This window comes from Lates calcarifer, linkage group LG2 (assembly GCF_001640805.2).
Source record: "Lates calcarifer isolate ASB-BC8 linkage group LG2, TLL_Latcal_v3, whole genome shotgun sequence".
Lineage (NCBI taxonomy): Eukaryota > Metazoa > Chordata > Actinopteri > Centropomidae > Lates > Lates calcarifer.
Window position 1 is genome coordinate 3,636,108 of NC_066834.1, and position 19,201 is coordinate 3,655,308.

General features: G+C 41.2%; 2 protein-coding genes across 3 annotated transcripts in view; both read right to left on the reverse strand.

Moving 5' to 3' along the window:
- Positions 1–1,048: 1,048 nt before the first annotated feature.
- slc22a31 (solute carrier family 22 member 31) lies at positions 1,049–12,644 on the reverse strand. Its single transcript, XM_018683151.2, has 9 exons — positions 12,170–12,644; positions 9,418–9,521; positions 8,980–9,134; positions 5,958–6,126; positions 5,191–5,336; positions 4,822–4,930; positions 4,456–4,670; positions 3,775–3,886; positions 1,049–3,357 (listed from the first exon to the last, which is right to left on the reverse strand). Exons 1-9 carry the CDS (start codon positions 12,599–12,601, stop codon positions 2,913–2,915), a joined length of 1,887 nt encoding a protein of 628 aa, XP_018538667.1. The 5' UTR covers positions 12,602–12,644; the 3' UTR covers positions 1,049–2,912.
- Positions 12,645–14,507: 1,863 nt separating this feature from the next.
- ankrd11 (ankyrin repeat domain 11) overlaps positions 14,508–19,201 on the reverse strand; it is a 91,251-nt gene continuing 86,557 nt past the window's right edge. For both annotated transcript variants that reach the window (XM_018683149.2, XM_018683147.2), the window contains exon 14: positions 14,508–19,110. In XM_018683149.2, the coding sequence (XP_018538665.1) occupies positions 18,925–19,110 (186 nt within the window). In that variant the 3' untranslated portion in view covers positions 14,508–18,924. The remainder of the gene's footprint in view (positions 19,111–19,201) is intronic.

Consider the following 19,201-nt stretch of genomic DNA (forward strand, 5'->3'; position numbering starts at 1 on the left):
ATTTTTTGACATTTTTTGACACCTTACTATACTATGACATTTTTTGACCATTTTTGACACCTTACTATACTATGACATTTTTGATTTTTTTTACTATGACATTTTTTGACATTTTTGACACCGTTACTATACTATGACATTTTTTGACATTTTTTGACACCTTACTATACTATGACATTTCTTGGTGATTTTTGACAACTTACTATTACTATGATGGGCAGATTAGGGTTAGGGTTAGGGTTAGACACGGACAGATTAGGGTTAGGGTTAGCAAAAAGGTCATGGTTAGGGTTAGGGTTAGACACGGACAGATTAGGGTTCGGGTTAGGGTTAGGGTTAGTAAAAAGGTCATGGTTAGGGTTAGGGTTAGAGTTAGTAAAAAGGTCATAGTTAGGGTTAGGGTTAGTAAAAAGGGCAGGTTTAGGGTTAGGGTTAGGGTTAGTAAAAAGGGCTGGTTTAGGGTTAGTAAAAAGGGCAGGTTTAAGGTTGGGGTTAGGGTTAGTAAAAAGAGCAGGTTTAGGGTTAGGGTTAGGGTTAGTAAAAAGGGCAGGTTTAGGGTTAGGGTTAGGGGTTAGGGTTAGTAAAATGAGCAGGGTTAGGGTTAGGGTTAGAGTTAGTAAAAAGGGCAGGTTTAGGGTTAGGGTTAGGGTTAGTAAAAAGGGCAGCTTCAGGGGATGGGGTTAGGGTTAAGGTTAGTAAAAGAGCAGGTTTAGGGTTAGGGTTAGGGTTAGTAAAAAGGGCAGGTTTAGGGTTAGGGTTAGGGTTAGTAAAAAGGGCAGGTTTAGGGTTAGGGTTAGGGGTTAGGGTTAGTAAAAAGGGCAGGTTTAGGGTTAGGGTTAGGGGTTAGGGTTAGTAAAATGAGCAGGTTTAGGGTTGCGGGTTGCTAACCCTGACCTAACCTAGGGTTAGGGCTAACCCTGACCTTTTTACTAACCCTAACCCTAACCCTAATCTGTCCGTGTCTAACCCTAACCCTAACAGTACAGATTAACTTTCTAAGAAAAATTACTCATAACAAACAGCAACAGACAAGATTGGGACACAATAATTACCATGCCAGAGCAAGTTTAGTTTATTTAGACCTGAGTCAAAGTTTCAGCTCATCTGGCTGTTTTACCATGAAACTGTCCAAAAGAGTGTGTAATGACCAGAACATGCTGTCGAAGTGTAATCTCAATGAACTCAAATACACAAAAATAAACAATGTCAATATTTCTGAGATAAGAGCTCCATCTAGTGTTCTAAGAGAGTAATACATCTGAAAGATGCAACACATCACTGCAGCTTTCACTACAGTTTTGTTGATTTGTATGTTTTGAATGTAATTTACAGATAAGATGCTCCACTTTGGGGTAGGAAATGTTAACTCGATTTTGTTCTGTGCACTGATGGCATGATAGTTATGATAAAAATAAGTCAACATTTCTTAGTTTCTGAGGTTTTCACTTAATAATATCTTCAGGCAAATATAGAAACAGAAATTTTACATTGAAAAAAAAAACCAACTGTATAATGAGGTTCAATGATTAAGTGTAGAAACTTAATTTATACAAAAGTAATTGAAGTTCACTCACTGTAGGTAAATTCTGACTGCCACTGTACAAACTATGACACAATAAAATCTCCTGAAGGATGATCAAGTAGTATGTTTTTCTCATAACACACACACACACAAAAGGTAACCTTGGAGAGTAGCTCCACATCCTATCAGGGACAGTGCTGATGAAGTTACATTCACTTAACAACCTATAAAGGCATTAAAAAATGAGAACACGTTGCATGCTAATATTAAATAGAGAAACGTGTAAAAAGACTCAGAGGTTTAAGGCAGTTCTGGTGAAAATATCAAATGCCCTTCATTTAAAGTTGGTTCTGTTAAATTCTAAAACTTTCAACCAATGTGATGCTGAGGACACAATTCATAATCACAGGGTGATTCACTTTGTCTGCCAGCTCCAGTGGTTAGTACATTTGCAGATTCATCAGTGTTTGAAGAGAAAACCATGTTGAGGAAAAGCATCTTTTAAAATAATAGTTGGTAACCTAACTAAGTGGTTTATAGAGTATATAAACTTGTCAGCCACAGACACAATTCACCATCATCTCATTTTTGATTTTCTGGATTAACAAGGCTTGTTAGTGGCTTATGGAAACATTAAAATGCTTAAGGAATACACTGTCGTTAAATACTGCAGTGGTTCCTTGATTCAGTGCCCAGTGCATCATTTAGCACCCTCTTGTGTGCATCACAAGTATAACACAAGGCTGCTACAACAATGGCATGAGCCAGCCTTGTGTGTCCTGGTGGTCCTCAGCCCTGAGACACTGCTGGTGAATCAGATGAACAGACTTAATGAAAAGTGCATGAGTTACCAATAAATGGACAAAGACCTGCTGCTCACATGGTCACCAGAGGCCGCACAGTTGAGTGAGCTTCGCTGATGAAACTAGTGTCCAAAAATGTGGCTTGAATGCCTCCACTCAGACGAGCAGTGTGATTTCAACTGGAATGGCCGAAGGTATCGAATGTGTGACCATGTTGATAGGAATACACCACAGAAAAAAATAAGATGCAATGTCACAGTTCAAAGGGGGACTTTTCTAGACCTTGCATTGGTTTAGATGACAAAAAAAATCCCCTAAACAGTTGCCCTAGCTGAATCCACAGGAGAAAATGCCACTGCACAGAAATGACTTCAAGTGTAAAATATAACAAGACACTGATTTATGGCTGGAAATTGACAGACTTGGAACCATCGCTCTAAAGTGCACTGAGGCCAGATCTTCAGCTGAGTTATGACCAGCCACTGACTCAAACAATAATTCAGTGAAGGCTGATGGCAAACTGTCAGAGGTATGTCTTGAAGGAGGAGGAATAATCCAAGTCTGCATAGAGGAGGATGAGGAGTTTCTTAAGACAGGACCTCTCTCAGTGTCTCATTCTCTTGTCCCTGTGATTCACTGTCTGACAGCAGCGGGGGATGAGTTGGCACAGTGATTCTATAAGGCAAATTATCTTTAGTCAACATCCTCTTGGTGGAAGAAACCAGGCGGTAATAGTTGTTAGGATTGTACTCTGACAAAGGGGGCCGGGTGCACAGTAAAGGCAGATTGTCCCTGTCCGGCCGGGACAGGAAGAGAGGTGGTCGTCGCTGGCACTCGCCCTCCTTCAGGGAGTCTGGGAGCGGCTTGCGTTTGCTTTCAGGCAGAAGCATTATGCAGAGAACAGAGAGGACGGCGAAGGAGGCGAAGATGACATGGTGGAGGAAGTAGCCGCTGTTACTCTGGAGCTCCATCAGGGAGGAGGCAGCCATGCCAACACATCCTGCTGCCAGCACCAGGCCGAGGCAACCACCTCTGACAGAGAGATGGAAAAAGGAGAACAAGAACAAAAAAAGCGGAGGGTGTCAAGGTGTAATCATCAGAAAATACTTGATATCTTGTACAAAGATATTCGAAAATGAGGGCATTCTAGTTTTTAGAGAACATTACTCAAACAGGAGTTAATAGTGTATAAATAGAGGACTATTTTTAGTTGCTGACTAATAGATTTTCAAAATGAGCTTTGAGAGGTAACTGATAAATTTGTAGCCTAAGACAGAAAGAAGTAAATGAGTTAAACATCTCTCATTACATACACATGCAGTTCAACTCTTGTAGTGATTATGCAGCAAGTTTGATGTTATTAACCTTTACTTTTTGTGCCTTAATGTGGTGAACAGCACTGTGTATACTGACAGCCTCGTTACTTTGGTGTAGAGTAAAGACACTTACCGAACTACAGTTGGCATCACCTCGCAGGCGAAGAACACACTGAGCATGGCGAGCGCCTGAGAAAACAGCAGGCCCACGACAGACAGCACCAGCACCAGGCCTCCATGCAGATCTGACACACAGAGAGAACAACAGACTTCAGTAAAACCACTTTCTGTGTGTAGCTGCAGTGTCATCATCAACAGCAGAGCTGGCCAGCATTGTCCTGTGAACTTAAACTGGGATGTTGTCACTTGAGTATTAGTGGGGCATAAACATTTTTATTTTCATGGGCATGCAGGGAGCTCCAGAAGGATTATGAGGATATCAAGTCTTGTAGTCCAGATGTCCCTCTCCGTAGGCCAGTTGAGATAAGTAATCCCTCCAGCAAGATGTGTGTCTTGCTGGAGGCACTCAGGAGGCACCAAACCACCTCACCTGGTTCCTTCCAGATGTCTGAGCTCCTCATCCTCTGAGGCTGAGCCCAGACGCCCTATGAAGGAAACTCATTTCAGCAGCTTGTATCCTCAATCTCCTTCTTTCACTCACTACAACCCTTTTCACCACAACTGCCAGGTACAACATTAATTATGTCAATCACCCTAGTGATGCCTCCACAACCAGCTGTATATCAGGAATATTCCTACCATGTTAAACCCGTTAAGTAATTCGTTAAATACAACAAAACACAATGTAACTTACACTGAGTGAGCGCCAGCAGCAGCAGCGATGACAGTCCAGTGATAATGGCCGAGAGCAGAAGAATACCACGGCGACCAAAGTGATTGACAGACAGACAGATGAAGATGCAGGCCAGCGCTCCGGTTATCACTCTGAGGAAGTAGCTGAAGTAGAAGTTGGTGGAATAACTGTGCAGGTTTCTGGTGAAACAGTACTGGATGCCTGTTCCAATGAATCTGGAGGGGAGAGAAGGGAGAGTTAGAGTTTATCTACAAAACCCAGGAAACAAACTTCCTCCTGCTCACCTTCCTCCACATCTCATTAAATGGAAATTTCAGTGGGGAAGATGAGATTTTATCTTGATTTATATGGAGAGTAAAAACTCACAGAGTGAAGCTGAGTATGAGGCAGTTCTTCCAGATAACACGAGTCTGACGCAGCTCCAGAACTGAATGGTACCTCGGTCGACTGTCTTCTCCATACGCTGAATCTATTTCTATAAACAGAAAAAGAAGAGTAGAAGAGTTGAACCTACCCCTAATCCAACCCTGAAACATAATGCCTCTGGGCCATGGCTGTTGCTGTAGCCGGCGCAGAAGCATGTAAAGACATGTAAAGTACAAGATGGACAGTGTTTTGACATCGTAAAAATAATTTAAAAAAAATCTTTCAACTGTTTTTGACTTTTCTCATGAAAGGAAAAGTTTGATGACCGTAGTGTTTGTGTATGTGCATAGAGCCTGTGGGTGAGAGTACCTGACAGCAGGGTTTCACCAGGGTAGATTTCATCTCGCAGACAAATACCGTTCCTGATGGAGAATTCCTGGAGACTCCTCTTCACCTGAGGAATCTGAGCTGTGGCCAAAAGCCAGCGAGGAGACTCAGGAAACACTGATGCACAGCTGAGGAAAACAACTCTGTTATCATACCTCAGAGAGATATGGAGCTCAAACATTCTCTGTAACATCAACAACAGTGCGCGCCTCATAATTTACTCATACAAACACAAGACTGAGGAAGGCGCCTTAAAACAGGATTGAAATGCAAAACAAACTCCTCACTCTTAAAGTATTTACATTATAAATCAGCAAGTGGAGGTCCTTCCTAGACGAGTGAGGGAGGACTTCCACTTGCTGATTTATAATGTGAATGCTTTAATTAAGTACATCTGTGTTTGTGATAGCTGCTTTGTGTGACTGTTGTATGTTTATAATTTGTTCTCAGGAGTCTTGGTCTCAGTGAGACTTCCTGAATACAACTAAACTAACTCTGAGAGGTGTAAACAAGAATTATCCAAGTAGGACTTTGTTTATTTAACCTGTGTTTACATGTGAATTCAGGTGTGGCTGTTAAAATGAAACAGACAAACTGCAGACATGTTAAACATGGAGTATCAAGTTATGTCATAATGTGAGGCTGGTACACGGAGCACCACTGTAAAATAATAAACTGCCCTTATTGCTTTGCCAAATACACACATGGTGTGTCCACCTACACACCCAAAATACTGCGACTTGACTCACCACCAATAGGAAAGCAGCAGGAGCAGAGGCAAAGTGGCCACAGCCTGGAGAATGGGCCAATCGCGGCACAGAACAGCAATGCCCGGCAACAGCAGCTCTGCAAACACGGCAAAGAAGCCACTGACCATAGCAACCATGAGACGATGGGGAGGGTCACACAGCTCCAACCCTGAGAGAACGATGGGAACAGAGAGCGAGGAATGACAGATAACATCAAAACACAGCTGAAGCAAAACTAATACATTTGTCCAAACCCAATCAATTTCCTGTCAGGACATGAACCCCAACACACATAAAGCTACTGGTTGTTGTTGTGTGTGTTTTTACTGGATGATTCAAATGTCACGTCAGCACGTTACGTGTGTGGTTAGTATCGCTAATGAAGGCATCTGCATTTATTTCATATATTAAAATGTGGGATTTAAATCCCATCCAACCAGAACAGCTAGTCTTTAACAGCACATTAGCTTAGGCTAATGTCTTCATAAAAGATGAAAGATAAAGTTATATCTGCCTGGTGAGATGTGAACATTTAACTCTGTGTGTCTTTCTTTGATTTTTTACTTCACAGCAGATTTTATCCTGGTTCCTCAGAATGTGATAATCAAACGTCCTATAATGAGGAGGCTTTGCTGGTTTAAGGGAGAGCTAAATTCTCCACACTATCTGAAAGACCACAAATACAAGGTTCAACAAGCTAGATAAAGACGCTAAGAGATAAAGTACTCCAGCTGTTTTGTCCAGCTGTGTGAGTTTTTGCTGAACTTTAACCTCCTTCTCCCCACAGCTCATCTCCCCTCTGTTGAGGGAAAAGCTCACTTCCTGTTCACTTCCTTGCCTCCAGTTCTGTCCTGCTGTTGTGTTCTGCTCTCTGTGGAGGAGCAGCGCTGGCGGGACATTACTGAGAAACATTTCTCTCAGGCCCTCATCCTCACTCAGCTCAACATCAGCCTAGCCTAAAAAAAAACAAAAAACTAAATCTGGACTCAGTCTAACCCTGACCTTGCAGGAATGTGGGAGTGTGTTTGTATGTGTGTGTATTTCAGATGGGATCACTTTAACGCTCACTACATATTATCGCCTCCTCCCACGCAGGAATGTGTACCGTTTCTACAAACACTCACATAATTACATTCCCATGCTGCCTCACTGTTGTTTTAGACAGTTCCAGGTAGAAAATACTACATATCCCTACTAAGACAGGGAGTTTAAGATTTGCCACTGGAGAGCCCCTAAAAGAGGACAGCTGAGAGGTAGAGGTAAAGAAAAACCCCAACCAGCTGCCTGCTGTCAGTCAGAGCTCAGCACAACACACTTCACTTAGTCATCAGCTGAAATTCCCACGCAACTCTGCTACACACAGTCACACACACACCTGTGCAAAGCAGTAATCTAAGTCTGTATCTTTCATTTTAGGAGAGCGATTAGCCTGTGGCAATGGTCATCCAGTCTGTATTACTTATGACTAAAAAACACGTTTTTAAAAATAGATATTCACTTAAATTCTGGCTTCATCTGCACAAGGGGTTCATAAGAGATTCTTGTCTTATTTTGGAAAACCACTCGAGCTGTGTGCATCCATTGTATGTTTTGTAGCACTTTAATATGATCAACTGGCTGACGCATGTATATGATCTGATCAAAGAAACTGAATTATTTTCTATGCTATCAGAGACTGAGTGATGAAGCTGAACAGATAACATGCACTTCTTTGTTAAAAGGTCATAAGAAAAAAAAAAACAGACATCACAAGAAGAAAGGATGGGAAGCGATTACAGATCACCTCCCCAACATTATGAGGTTATATTTATCTGCATCCTCCCTTTACAGAATACACTGATATTGATTTGAAAAGTGTGTTGAATAAGCAACTTTCATGGTAAAATACTGTCAAATTTAATATAAACCTTGTCTGTAGCTAAACTTCATTTGTAGCTTAACTTCATTAAACCTACCAGGATGAAAACAAGAACTATTACAAAAAGTAAGAGGAAAACATGAATGTCACTGGTGATATAACAGAGATACTGCTACAGTCTTGCCATCTTCTATCAAACCACACACCTCATTTTAGCATAGACATTAAACTGTATTTTAGTTCTTGTTCTCTCTCTTTCAAACATAAAAGTCTGACTGACTGACTGGGTTTCCTGGAATAAAGATAAGCAGGATTTCTCCGTCTTTTCTGTAGGGGCACAGTAGGATTTTTCTTATCTTTTGACTGATAAGATAGCTCACCAGTTAGCTCAGTAGTTAGACATATGTCAGACCTTTTTACTCAGTATTTAGATCACAATCTGAGAGTTTTTGTTTGTTTGTTTTGACTGAGTAAAGCAGTTAAAAATGTGTTCTGAATATGCAGTTGTTTCCAGTCTGAGTGAACACAAACTCAGGAACCTACATGTACGTAACCAGCACGATAGCATTTTGTTTCTTCTGTTCTGGGAATCACAAGGGCACAGAATTAACATTATATAACATTTACATTACTTTAGATTTCCTGCAAGAGAAAACATATAGAATGATGTAGTGCTATTTTTGGGCCAAACACAATTTTATTATAATCACTTGGAGCACTCTGACACAGTAGGACGGGACATTTGGGGTGAAAAGACTTCTTACATGCTATTGAAGCTTTAACATTAACAGCAGTAGGTCTCTAATCTCCTCTTCACCTACCGGATTCTCATCTTGCTTGTTATTTATATTTGTTTGTTTGTGTCAGTTTTGCTGTTCAGCATCATTTACTTTTATATAATTTGTCTGCATAAAAATCCTTGTGAAAAGGTTTTTTTTTAATGTGATTCAATAAAAGCATTACATTTGCATAAACACAGTGCCAGCGAATGGCTCAGGGCGAAGCGCAGGAATCTAAAAGTGCTCTCTAAAATAAACAAAGAAGTGAGTCGCTGAGTGTGAGGAAGCTGAGGTTGTCTTTTTTCCAATCCCCCCCGAGAAGGCGATTACTGGATAAGGCTGCAGGAAGCTTAGCTGCTGTCTGACGTGTGTGCAGGATACTCACTGGCAACGTACGAGGACACAAACACCCCGGCGAGCATGGCACCTTGTGAGAGACGCAGCAGCAGAAACACCACAGCACTGCTGGACAAACACACTGCAACCCCGAACAGACTGGACAGACTGACGGAGAGGAGGAAAGCTTGCCGACGACCCAACCTGAAAACACACATGCATTCATTCATTTTTACTTCAAAATACACTTTTGCAAAAGTCACTTTTTATTTTATAATGTCACTTTTAATGACACTGGTGTTGTCTTATTATGAAAATGAATGATGAAATAACATTTTGGAATAATAAGTTCAGGTTTAATAATTTCTTCCATTACTTCACAATCGGTTCAGTTACATAAATTACACTATTTATTCTTGTTCATTCATGCCATAATATTTATTCATGTAATACTGAGGGTTCCATATAAAATATGATTATTACTTACCAGTCGCACAGTGTACCGAGGAAGATATATCCCAGGATCCATCCTGTCATGAAGCAGATATGCTGCAAAGGGATTTTCCAGTAGTCACTGCAAACCAGGTCCCACTGCAGAGGAAGACAAAGACGTACATTGACACATTCTCAGACCAAAACAAAACACAATATTAACTTGTACAAAAAAGTCCTCTAAAACTGAAAGCACTGGCATTTGATTAGGTTTAGAACGCACTGCTCTCCAGCAGCTGACGCTCAAAAAGCAATAAAAGTTTTTTTTTTTCTTTCATGTATCATCTAATTTTGATTGGGCGGCCTAATTTAACCAAGCTTCAAGTCTCTGCAAGTTAATTACCATTGGCTGAAACCAGCGGCTGCCTGGAATGCAGGAAATCAAACTAAAAAGTTGCAGTGTGCTTCAGAAAATTGACAGCAGTAAAGTACATGTGATTTGCAGTATAAAGGGATATAAATTTTAAATATGTGAATAACCCAATTTCGGTACAAAATATGATTTGTATAATCAAAGACTTACAGAGGTACATGAACAAATTGTTGCCAACATGCTGCATTCAGTGTAATTGGACTACATAACATGCGGAGAATAGCAGGCTACCAGTCAAGTCACAGAGAGATTTCTGTGTGGGAGCAGGAATGTAGATCATGTTCTTCCTAATTGAATTAAAATGTCTGCTGACAGTGTTATTACATTAGAAGAAAGTAGAGCTCAAAGTAGAGCCTGCCAGCAGCTGTATGCCAGGTTAGTACCAGTCACTGCCTGTAAGAAAATTCTTCTCCACTTTTTTCTCTCCCTCTTATTTCTCCTCTGCTGCTTTGCTGCCTGTGTGGAGTCACGGTGATTCACTACAGTGAGCATTTTACAGATACATATGGCTACGATGGTTTGGATCAAAGCATCAAAATGAATTAGTTGTATTCTGTAATAGTGGTGGGGGTCTACTTGTTACTTGTCTGCTTGCTTTGATAATGCGTCTCCCTGTGTTTGGGATATTATCATGATTTCTGAGACTTTTTCTCATCACAGAATACACAATAATTTTAGTGTTTGAAACACCAGAAATTCAAGCAGTGATGAGGATATATTACAAATACAAAATGTCTACAAAAGTGAATTAGTAAACTGAACACTGATTAATAGCATAGAAGAGTTCTGACAGTTGCCATATTTAAAACTGGGTTTTTAAAGGTGAAACAATACAACTTAGAGACATGGCCGGATTAATTAGGGTCCTGGACCGAACAAGTGCTGGACCCCTTATTAACCAGAGCAGGGATTTCTGGCACAACTTCACCTGCTTCAAGCTGCATGGAGAAGGGAGAAAAGAGCAGCTTTAGTATGAGACCAGTGTGTGTTTAGTGAACCTTTTCATGAAGGTCTTTATACTAAATTTCGACCGTGTTCCTCTTCTAAAGCCAGGTCCATCTTTAGGTCCTGGGCAGATACATCCAGTTAAATCAACTCCTCTGCTTCACGTCAACCAACATTATGAGTTTTACCATTTTGACAGAGAAGGACAATAATCTAAGGCATTTGTCATTTTGCCCACTGCCTGTGCTGATGAGCACAACTGTAGGTTATGAAAGTTTTCCTTTCATTATATTGTCCTTTGTTCCAGCGAGTGACGTCAGAGGCAGAGGAAGCTGCTGCTGGTGAACGAGGTGTTCAGGGTCTCAGGAAGAAACATGGAGGCCTCAGACTTCCTAGGGCAATAGTTTGTGAGTGGGGGGTGGGGGGGTGGGGTAATTACCCATAATCCTGCTGGTCAGCCCCCACTGTTCACTGCAGCTCCTAACACTCGCTCACTACTGGTGGTTCAGAGACAGTGTCAAATGCTCTGCTGCTGTTTTTCATGTGTGTTACAAAATACTGCGCTGACACAGATGTGGTGTGCACGAGTGAGGTGTTTGAGAAATATTTTTGTTGGAACCTGTTATCAGTATTTGCAGACTGGGATGGATCCTTAAGTCGCACAAGACCAATGAAACAGGCTGAAAAGAAGATAAACAAGTTTCTGCTGCTTATTTACACGTGTTGCACAACAAGACACAATCACACTGAAACCCTGCTGCCTGCCTTCAGGCACTGGTTACAGTATGTGAGAGAAGGTTCCATATTCAGCTTAGAATTTCTCTCTCATGAACCAAGAGCCAGAAGAGAGCTCAGATGCTTCACTTTCTTTTTCTTTTCACACAATTCCTCCGAGTCAGTTCAGTATATAAAAGCTTCTGAGCCAAATGGAGATATATGTATAAATACCAGATGGTCTGAAAGGCAGCCTTTTATCCACTGCCTGGCTGACTTGTTATCTCTGACCCTGGCAAACGGCAGATAAGTGAGAGCAAAAAAGACTCTGGAGGGAAACCAAAGCTTTAACGGTTCAACCTGAACAAATATTGACTTGAACGTGGCGAACAGCCGTCTTCATGACCACAAGTGCTTCCAGCAGAAATGAACTACCTTTAAATGAGCGGAAACGAGAAAAAAATCAACAGTTCAGCTGGGCTAATAAACATTTCATTAGATTTCAGAGTGATCAGGGAAAATGACAGGTGGTGCTGACCAACTGTAGTGGAGGGACGAATGAAAACATGGATGAAACCCACATTCAAACTGGGTCCAGAAAGCTGTGACTACTTCAAATTTGGATAAACTAACATCAGGTCAGTTTGTGAGCCATAAGAGGTCCACATTTAAACCAGGCAACCACACAGACCTGAATGGATGAGCACTCTCTTACCTCAGTGACAAAGTTGCTCTGGAGCCCCACAACATGAGCGTACTCCCACCCTTGGGTGCAGGAAACCCTCTCCCTGGGCACATTTTCGGAGAAGTCAGATGTGTTGGGCGGGTACTTGAAGAGTTCACAGTGGCTGAGACCGGTGCCGTTCACCCAGGGGATGGTGAGGTTGAGGTAGCCCTGTCTGGAGAAGTTACTGAGAAGGAAGGTGGAGGGAAGGAGCTGCGGGTCCGGTTTGCAGTGGTACGAGTCCGGGATCAGAGTGTAAAAAACGTCGCTGAATAGATTTAGCATGACCGCGAAGTTGGGGAACCAACTAAACACGACCACGATTCGGTTGTAGCGTCCATAGCCGCCGGTGTGAGGGAAAATCTTCGTCTCATAATCCATTTGAAGACGAGTGTTTGTGGTCGCAGATGTGCCTGTAGCCATTGCGCAGTGAGTGCGCACACTCTGGAGCAGAGCGACGCAGCAGGTAAAACACGCGGGGGGAGGAGCGGGGGGAGGAGGGAGGGGCTGTGAGGATCAGACAACATGGGGTTTTAGCATCGACCTATATCTGGCACACCTGATGGCTGCTTTAGTGACTCATTTCTGGATATCCCCTGAGTCAAAACTGTTTCTACTGAGTCATCATCCTGAGTAGGCAGCGCCGGGTAAGATCAGCTGGAGTTATGGTTCCCTGGTAAACTGATAAAAATCCACTTTTCTTTTATAAAAATATAAAGTCCGTCCTCAAATGTTGTGATTTTGATTTTCCCCACACAAAGCACTTTACTGTAACTGGAGTTTTACCATGTTATTTGTGTTGCCATGGGTTTGATGCAGCTCTTTAGTTTATTTGGGCTGGAACTCAACCCGGTGTGATTGTAGTGTTTAGTGTGACTTCACACTGTCAGCTGTGTGATCGGTGGATCAGTAGAGGGTGTAGGAATGTTTTGCATGCTTCCCAGTTCAGCAGATGACTTGTATTTGTAGTCACCTGACTCTGATGTGAGACATGAAATCTCAAATTACACAAACTTAAGGTCATGTTCAGACGGGACGCACAAGTTACAAGGAACTGTTTTGTTTTTTGTCAAAATTGACAGCGTGTCCACATGATGACTCAACAAACAGGTTTTTCTACCTCGTGACTGCGAAGTTGTTGAAAATGTTAACTGCAGAAAAAAACATAAATAAATAGGTTTAGTAAATTCAGGTAATGTGTCAGCTGACCTGACTCCATCTGGTGTCAGTTACAGAAAAAAAATACAGAAAAGGATAAATAATCTCTTTCAAGAGTTTATTATGGTGGGTCTGAAGGTCAAAACACAACATTTCATCTCACAATGCACTACATGGCAGTTAACACTGCATACTCTACAAAAGAAGCACAATCAGAGGCTCTCACAATGACTGCCCCAGTGCTTTAAACACTGGTGTGTTTGTACACCGGACTCCTACAGTGGTTATCAGAGGTAAGGCCATGTTTTTTGCTTTTTTTGCACATTTATGATGAACCATAATGTACCTTTATATTTCCATGGCAGTTCCAAGTGACCGTCCCATCAGGTGAGGCTCAAGACCACGTTCCATACAGGAGAAGCCCTCATGCTCGAGACCCATCAGCTTCTCGTACTCTGTTCTCACTGTGCTTCATGTTTGCATCCACAACTGTAAACAGAACAAAACAAAAATGAAATATAGAGTGAATATGTGTTTTAGGCAACATTACTATGGTTCAGTGATTTAAATATCGACTGTTATCCTAATCCTTACCTTATGAACCTGATGTTCCCTCATGAAACAGTTAGCTGCTCAAACATAGTCACATAAGTTAAGATACCTGGTTGCATTTTGCTGACAATCACAAGCAGGAGGTGTCGTCCCACCCTGTCTATAACCAGAAAAAAACGTTCTCGTGTGAAATATGGTGTCTTCCGAAAATTGATCTTATCCATAATCCCACTCTGTTGGTGATGACATGATAGACATGTGAGGCACATTCAGAGACATTCAGGTTGAGTGACTGAACTCTTCCAGGCTATAGGATTACTACATGTACCAAGTATGGCAGCCATGTCGGGAAAGGCATTTCAAACATTCAGATTGTGTAACATCTTTTGCTCACACTTCAGATTTCTGACATGGTTACTCCAGCCTGCTATCAACAGAAGCTTGTCTTTTGGACCAAACAAGACCAACATAAACATTTGTTTGGACACTATATTAAATGTATCTCCATTCCTTAAAGACACATTTTTGTATTTTGGGTGTATCTTTCATACAATACAGCTTTTACACATTGTGACATGGACTCCGCAAACACAAAAACCAAGAAGCAGAGGACGGCTGGTAATATTTCAAAATTTTATTAACGAACATAATCTCTGAGGAACAACAGCAGTTCTCGCGCTCTCTGTACATGCAACTGTAGAAAATAACAATTTAGAATTTTTACTTTTCAGTTTTAGTCTTTTTTTCCCATCCATCCTCATTTTCAGGTTCTCGCCATTTTTATTTTTTTATGTCTTTTTTTTCTTTATTTTTTTGCAGGAAATCAACAACAGCTAGAGGTGAAAGTACTGGATTTCTGTTACAGCACTGACGATAGCATCAACAACCCCCTCGTATACCCCGCCCCCCTCCCCTTAGCTGCTCCAACAATATGTACACAAATAAACTACATTGTACAAATAAAAAAATGTTACATTGTTACATCATAATCACCTGCAGCGAGCGCACGCAGCTCGTTGCTGTTAGAACCCCACATTCTACGCAATTTTTCAGACTAGTACAAAGAGGAGGGTGCAAAACGTCCTGGGAGGTTTTATTTACAGAGCTATGTACAGTATGTCTCTTTCACGCATTACAAGGAGGAAAATTTACACAGCGGAGACCAACTTCAACTCAAAACATACCACAGGTGTCAGAAAAAACAAAAAGATAATAAATAGGTTATTTCTCACCATTTAAAGAGTAGTTCTCCATGCTTTTTATTAGTCATTTTCCATTCTAAAAAAAGGAACAAAGAAACAGCTACAGTCTGGGTTTTAATTAAAAAAATAAACAAAAAACAAACAAAAAACCAAAAAAAAAAAAACAAAAGAAAACTAGAAAAAAGGCTTGAAATCGTGATTCTATATGATGAAAAAATAGCAATTATGTATATTTATGTCCAGTAAGAAAAAAAACAACAAATAACAAATCTAAAATAAACATTATGAGTGAATGTGAGGAGAGTAGAGGTAATATGTTGCTGACTGAGGTGGTGTCAGGCTAGCATCTGTATCACCACGGGCAAGTGCTCTACTGTGCATCTGAGGACTGATGTGTGTTTGTGTCTGTGTTCAATTTATCAAGAAGTCAGTCACTCCTTTAGTTAGTTGAATATTCACACTGGAGAATCAACACGGATGGATGTGTTTAATCTATTGCTCTGTGCAGCGGTGTACCGCAGAACCGGGGGGAAGGGGGGAAGAAAATGCCTGTCAGTTGTGTCAACCATCACCATTTCAAGCCTTTGTGGTTCAAATAAATGACTCATTAAAGAAGTAAAAACAAAGGCAGGGCTTAAACCGTTAAAAAAAGGTGACACGTGAAAACGGAAACACACTTGATGTCTTGTAAACAATAGTGAGAGGGTGTTGTCGGGTCAGGGCATAGTAACGGTATACATTCTGCTCGATAAGCAACGTGATTGACATGCCACTGGTGTTTATGCTTTAATTAGGAACAAAAAACCCCCTAAGATAAACACAACAACATTCAAAACTACATACACTGAGCTAAAAAACACACACAAGGATTCTGTGAACAAAAGACACCCATTACCCCTCTTCCCAAAAACTGTAAGAAACCAACAACAAAATGAAAACAAAATCAAGACAAACAGGGGTTTAAAAACCAAAACGTCTGGCTATTTGTATCCAAATGTTACGTATATGTATACCAACCAGGATGTGTGTATCTCTCAAAAATATCCAGGACTATACATCTAGCCACCTTGTCTGCACAGTGTAATAGCAACAACCATTGCACTTGACTAGACATACCATACACAGCTATGCTGACTGACAGTGTGTAAATAACTTAAAAAGTTTCAGATAATATTGCCATCAGGATACATGAGCAGCTCTCACACACAGACAGGCAGCCTATGTGGTAGGTCAGGAAAGCTTTTCAAAACCAAGACCCCACTAAAAATAGAGAATCAATACAAGTCATCACAAATCAACATTTCAATGGGATTTTTAAACTGAGGACAATAAAAAAAAAAAAAAAAAAAATCGGTCTGTTCAGCATTAAGCTATTTCTTTCCCCTTCACTGTTTATGTTAATGTCTGTTCACTTTTTGGTTCATTCTGAGAAGATTTTAAGTCTCGTTAACGGTCTGCTTGGGCCTGACACAAGAACATGACTGTGGCAAATGCCACCACACGACAGAGTAATATGAGGAAGTAACCTAACATTTATAATCCCTGACAACACAAGCCAAACCCCTTACAGATTAAACGTTGATAAAAATCAGATGGCTGATTGGACTGGAGGTTTTTTTTTGAGCCTATTATGATTTCACCGACTACCAAACAGAGGGAATTAAACTCCCTATGGACTGTAATAAAATTTTAATATAGTTAAAAACACCTATTCAAGTGAAAGGCCACAGGTCTCATGCAAAGCCAAATAAAGTTCTTGAGTTTTCTGACACTGAGCAATGGCGCCACCCAGTGAGTAAAGTTGGAACAGCACCAAGAAAATAAGCTGCTCTCCAATATAGAACAAGGGGGCAGACAAACTGACAAAACAACATTAAAAGTCAGTGTGGAGTGAAACCTTTCAGAGGCTGTTAACAACTTTTTAGTCTTTTAAATGTGAAAAGCAGACAAGCTGGGAGAACAGAACATGTAATGAAATGCTGAAAGACCCGTGTCTTGTTGGTTTTAGACAATGATGTTTTGTGATGATCAGAAATGATTTCACTCCAATTTTTGTAAATTAAAAACAAGGAAAATGAATTTGAAACCATTCTACATTAACATGATGGTTTTGCTCGTGAATGACATCTCTCTTCACTTTCATCCCACCGATATATATCTATGTGACTTTGCCCAACAATGAGTACATTTTTTTTTCACTGAAAAAGGCATTTTCTTGGTTCGAAATTTTTCAGATATAATTGTGTAGTAAAGCAATGAATAATAATCCTCTGTCTATTCTTTAAATAAATCCTCAACAATTATTCTGCTACATCTGAGGGACTATATGGTGGTTGGCCCTGTGGGAGGCCGGTTTAATCCAGAAGTGTTCTCTGTCAGCTATTTGTGTGTTGTGGCGATCCATGTCCAGGTGAGTTGCCTTACCAAACCATGGACTGAATCTTAGAGATGGGATCATACAACTGTGCACTGGAGTCTTTCAACTGACAGAATCGTGTACACATTTTGGCCCATGGATATGAAGGGGGGAAAGTGCTGCCCAAAAGTGAACTGTACATAAAAAGATAATTTTTATTTCTTTTATGTTTTTTCTTTACACTTAACTGAGTGATATTACAGTACATAGGTTATTTACAACTGTGCAGTAATGTGTGGCAAAATAAATTATCTAGAAGGCAGCAAGAATACATTGGTTAACGAATATAAAAACTGTACATAATTTACGGAATACAACTTTTTTTCAGTTTTCTTTTGTTTTTTTTCCATTAAACTAATATTGGCTCTGTAGTGTTTCAAGTCACTTCCTCAGAAACAATGAAATGCCCAAGTAAAGAAATAGACAAAAACAATATTTCTCTCCTCCTGCCAAAAACCACAATTTCTCAATAGTCTCTTTGAATCTCAACATTCGTTTATGTTTGTTTCTTCTGGTTGTCCTGTGGTGTTTTTGCAGTCCATGGCGGTCTGATGTGTTTGTGTTGGAGCAAGCGGGGCAGCTGAGGAACACTCCGGTCTGTCCTCAGCGATCCGTGCCTGTCCCTCTTCTGTTTAGCCAGGCTGAGAGGCTGCAGGGTCAGTCTCTTCCTCTCAGACACTGGGCCCTGACGTGCACACACATCGCTAACCCCGGTGCAGTGAACCCGAGAGGGCATCCTCTGGGTGTACTTATCTTATACCCAAAAACCATCAGCGGCTGGTTCTAGCTTCCTGGTCTGTCCATCCAAGCGGTCTTGCTGTAGATACTCACTGAAGATCCACATGATGCACCACGACTCTGTTGACTTCCTCTGGGTCAGCGCTGGACTCGGTCTAGTTCTCCTGGCCCACCAGGAGCCCTGGGTCAACAGGGGAGGCTTCTCCTCAGTCCTCCCTCAGGACAGGCACCACACTGCTGGGAGAGCTCTGATACCTCCTCCCAGAGGTGGTGGTGGTGGGTCTATTGAAGCAGGGACCAAAAACGAACGCAGAAAATATATCTCTGTCCCCGGTCTCACCGTAACTGAGCACTGAGGAGTTGTGTCCCGATGTCAGAGCCTCAAAGCAAAAAACTGTTTCTGCTTCTCACTCTCTGATCAAACAAAAGCGTAAAAACTTTGAGGATGAAAGTGCAAGTTGTGTATTTTCTTTTCCCCCAGTAAAAACATGTTTCCTTCTTCATGGAAGGGAATTGAGAGCAAGTTTTTCATCTTTACTTTTTCTATAGAATATAATTTTTTCCTATCTAAAGTCCTCTGTCAAACTTGCTAGCCCTTTCCATTCGTTCTGTTCAACGAAGTCTCTTTGAGAAGAAGTGATTCAGACGAAGTTTGCTCCCGTTCTGTGAGCACGGGTGTGTCATGCAGGCAGCAGGACAAAGTCATCATTGACATCGACCATTGGCACGTAGAAGGACGGCACTTCGTTGACACAGAGGGACTTGTGCCCCGCTGGGTCCAGCTCTTGGACCTTCAACTGCCACTCCATTCTTTGCACTGCGTTGAGGGCTGCTGCCTCGTGCTGTTGCCGCATCAACAAACACGTCTGGGTGGAGGAGAAGCAGAGCATAAACACTCTCGGTACATACAAAGATTATGGTGTCAAAATGCTTGACTGGAGACAACACAGCACATGT